The 3721-nt window shown below is 41.7% G+C and overlaps 1 protein-coding gene across 1 annotated transcript in view; it reads left to right on the top strand.

Annotated features, from left to right (window-relative positions):
• The window catches only part of PPP1R14C (protein phosphatase 1 regulatory inhibitor subunit 14C), a 67605-nt gene extending 64328 nt beyond the window's left edge, over positions 1-3277 (top strand). The window contains exon 5 of the mRNA XM_015592372.2: positions 1705-3277. Coding sequence (XP_015447858.1) covers positions 1705-1779 — 75 coding nt within the window. The 3' untranslated portion in view covers positions 1780-3277. The remainder of the gene's footprint in view (positions 1-1704) is intronic.
• Positions 3278-3721: the final 444 nt, after the last annotated feature.

The following is a 3721-nucleotide window of genomic DNA, read 5'->3' as shown; positions in this document are numbered from 1 at the left end:
GTAGGGAAAAGCTTTGATGTGATGCTAAGTGATGGGAAAAAGGAAGACGTTTATACAGTTTGACCTTAATTAGGTAAAAATAATTTCCATAGAAGAAAATATGAAATAGTGGTTCATTCTGAGGAGTAATTGTTGCCGATTTGTATTTTCCGAGTTTTCTCGAAAAAGCACATATTACTTTTAGCAGAAAGATTATTTTAAAAATTGTGGTGGCTGATAAAATATTAATACTTATTGTGTTTAGAGCTGGAGATTAGTTGCAGGAATCATCAATCTGAAAAGCTCATGTCTGAGGGTTGTAATTGGTAGGGTGACTGAGAGCTGATTTGCAGAAGGCCGTGATGGGGAGGAAGGTTTCTCCATGTTCTTGTTGAGTCCTGTCATTCACTAGTTGTCAGTTGCTGATCAGAAAGTCTGACTGGCTGTCAGCTTTGTCTTTGACAAATACAACATAGGAAGACAAAGTAATTATTATCTACTAAAAGTGACTTATTCGGTAGCCAAATATTTTAAAACATGAGGCAACAAGGAAAGATTCCTGATGGTATAAACTGGGAACCATTCTAGGTTGTTCTTCAGTCTCTGGGTTCTCATCCTTGCATACGTCATGGAATCATTTTAGTGGGTCTCTCCCGGCATTGCCTTTTAAATGAAATTAGAATAGAAAATATAGAGTGCGTTGTGTATAGTAAGTATCTGTTCTTTACATTTTTATTTCAGGTTTTGTATGTACTGGATTATAAACGTAAAATGTGTTGGATTTTTCAAGCTATGATTTGCAGTCAAAAAAAAAGTCAGAAGACTCTTATGTGACTTAGACCAGTGGTTCCCAGTAAGATCCTGGGACCAGCAGCATAAGCAGGGGGGCGGGTGGAGTGGGGGAAACACTCTGTGGTTTAATAAGGCCCACGATTCTGATGCAAACTCAAATTCAAGAACCACCAGTCTAGCCTTGCTATTCCGGGTGTGGTCCAGAGACTGATGCTGGGATCACCTCCCAGCTAGCTGGAAATGCAGAATCTCAGACCCCAAACCAGACCTACTTAATCAGAATCCACAGGCTTCACTGTGATTTGTAGGCTTGTATTAAAGGCTTATTAAAGGTTGAGAAGCACCGATCTAAACCACGTACGCTTTCAGGGGCCAAGCAGACAGTGTCAGTGAGCGAAGGTGGCCTGGTTTTCTCCCTGAAGAGTGCAGACAGTCCCTGACTTAGGATGCTTCGACTTAGATTTTCAACTTTACGGTGCTGTGAAAGTGATACAGTTAGTAGAAACTGTACATCAAAGTTTGAATTTTGACCTTTTCCTGGGCTAGTGATATGCAGTTTGATAATCCTCAGTGATGCTAGGCAGCGGCAGTGAAATGGCTTTGCCCAGCGCTAGGCTAATGGTCTCCTGAACCCGTTTAAGGCAGGCCAGGCTGAGCTATGATGCTCCTCAGGTTAGGTGTATTCAATGCATCTTCGACTTATAATATTTTCAACATAAACCCATCCTAAGTCAAGGAGCATCTGTATAGAAAGAAGAAGGCATTGTGCTGTGAAATTTAAGCACTCTTCATTTGTTTAAAAATTTCTCGTCTTGTACCCACCAAACTCATCAACTAAGGTTGACTGCAATTGACATCGGTGACTTCAAGCAGATTTTAAACTCAAATTTTAAGAGTGACCCCCTTGTATTGACATTTTTTGATCTCTTTTAGGAATTTATCAAGGAGCTGCTCTCTCGGATAAGAGGCATGAGGAAACTGAGCCCCCCGCAGAAGAAGGCGGTGTAATTCTGGTGCAAAGGCCAAGAAAGGGTCCTGGGGTTTGGACTTGTCGAGGACTCTTATTAAAGAATAGTTGCCCTTATGAGCAACTTTTTTTCTTTGGGTGGGGGGTATCTATTAGACATTTATTCAAGAGTGTTCATTTTTTTTTGTTTTTAAAGCTTTTGTTATTGTACTATTTTAACAGCAAAGATATCACGACTCTGGTTTCAGCCCAAACAGGGATTATCATCAAACCAGGCAGACGTCCAAGGATGAGCTGGGCCAGGCAGTATTTTCTTCGAGAAATCTGGTGTTTAGGACCTAACTATACAGGGATGATGGTTTTTTAAACAACTAGTTTGGTAATACTTTTTTCTTAAGTTGTGCATTTGACTGAGATGTCGAATTTCTTGTATATATCTACACGCATCTGAGTTACAATGTAGATGTGAGTTTTATTTCACATTGATGAGATAAACTTGTGGTCGTCCTTTAACTGGAGGTCACAGCACATGTGTTTTCAGGAGGCCACCAGATATTCTTCACAGGAGTGCTGCTGACCTCCAATATCCACTTTATACACCAAAGTGAAAGAATTCAGTGTATCCGTTATTTTCATGAGCTACACTACAAAAATGTTGTTAGTCAAGGGCTTAATTTATGGACTGTATATTATTTCATTAATTGAAATGCTTTGCCAGGTCATTTACTTATCACCTCATTTGTGGTATTATAAGTTTTATGAAATCTTAATTTGAGGAACTATTGGGATTTCTAGAGAAAGGCTCACGCCTTCTGAGCGGTGTTCTGCAATGGAAAAGTGGAAGCAAGGTGTCGCAATGAATTCTCTGCTTTCAACCAAGTACTGTGTGTTATTCTCTCTCCATGAAAGCAAGTCCTAAGGAAGTTAGCAGATTATGTATCTTCCTTCTTAGAAGTAGATTCTGGTCACTCTGTGCCTGGGCAGTGTCAGACCAGAGCAGGTGAACTGACTGCTGAGCAGGTGGAGAGGTGAGAAGTCCTCACCTTCTCTCGAGAAAGCTGACGGAGGAGCATTCGCTGGGTTGGAAGCGTGGTGGAGATGGCATTTCTGGTTTCTCTCAGTGGCACATGGTGAGGACTCTGGCTCGTAGCCCTCATTTTGCACCCTGACCCCCTTGCTTAGAACTGGACTTGGGGTGCCTGCCCTGCCCCTCTCAGTTAAATGCCAGCTCCTTGGGGGAGGCTTGAAGTTCAGATGGATGTAGGTGGGGTAGAAAGTCAGAAAGAAGAAACTCTTCGGTTCCTGCAGGAGGCTCCCGCTCCCTCCCCACGGGAACTCCGCCGCCAGTAAGATGTCTCCAGGAGGCCCTGTCAGAGGACGGGGCCAGGCATTTTACATCAAGGGTGCTCTGAACATATTTTATTTTTAAAGAGAACTATGTTTGTGAATTTTATGTAGACTGGCAAGCATTCGAAATGTATTTAATTTTGTAATGTTTATCAATGATTTATTTACGAGCTATTTACTCAAATAAATGGAGCTGCTTACAACTCTGCTTACACGTTTGCCTTACAAAGTACGTTCATGTGATGATTTTCCTTTGTCAGGTGCTCTGCGGATAAGGGTACCAAGCAGCTCTATCTAGCTCTTCATTTTCAGGCGTTTGATCCTGGGACTCTCCTGGTGAAATCGAAGGAGTTGGAACACATTCCTGGGTTGAAAAGGGAACAGAAGACAAGCTCTGTGCACTTGGCCCTGCCTGCCTTCTAGTCTAACCCTCTCCAAGCCATGCCCCCTTCATTTAATTAAGACTTTCCTCTACCTACCTGATATCAATCATCAAGAAGATTTCAAACCAATCGGATATTCCAATTACTGTTAGAATGCCATGTACCTTATGAATACAGAAAAATGCAGTATTTGTAGGATTTGCCTTAGGCTTAACCAGCCCCAGTTATAATCTTCAGATGAAGCAACAATGAA

The sequence above is a fragment of the Pteropus alecto genome, unplaced genomic scaffold (genome assembly GCF_000325575.1).
Source record: "Pteropus alecto unplaced genomic scaffold, ASM32557v1 scaffold176, whole genome shotgun sequence".
Lineage (NCBI taxonomy): Eukaryota > Metazoa > Chordata > Mammalia > Chiroptera > Pteropodidae > Pteropus > Pteropus alecto.
The sequence above is the reverse complement of the archived record's forward strand: the minus strand, read 5'-3'. Positions and strand labels throughout refer to the sequence as shown.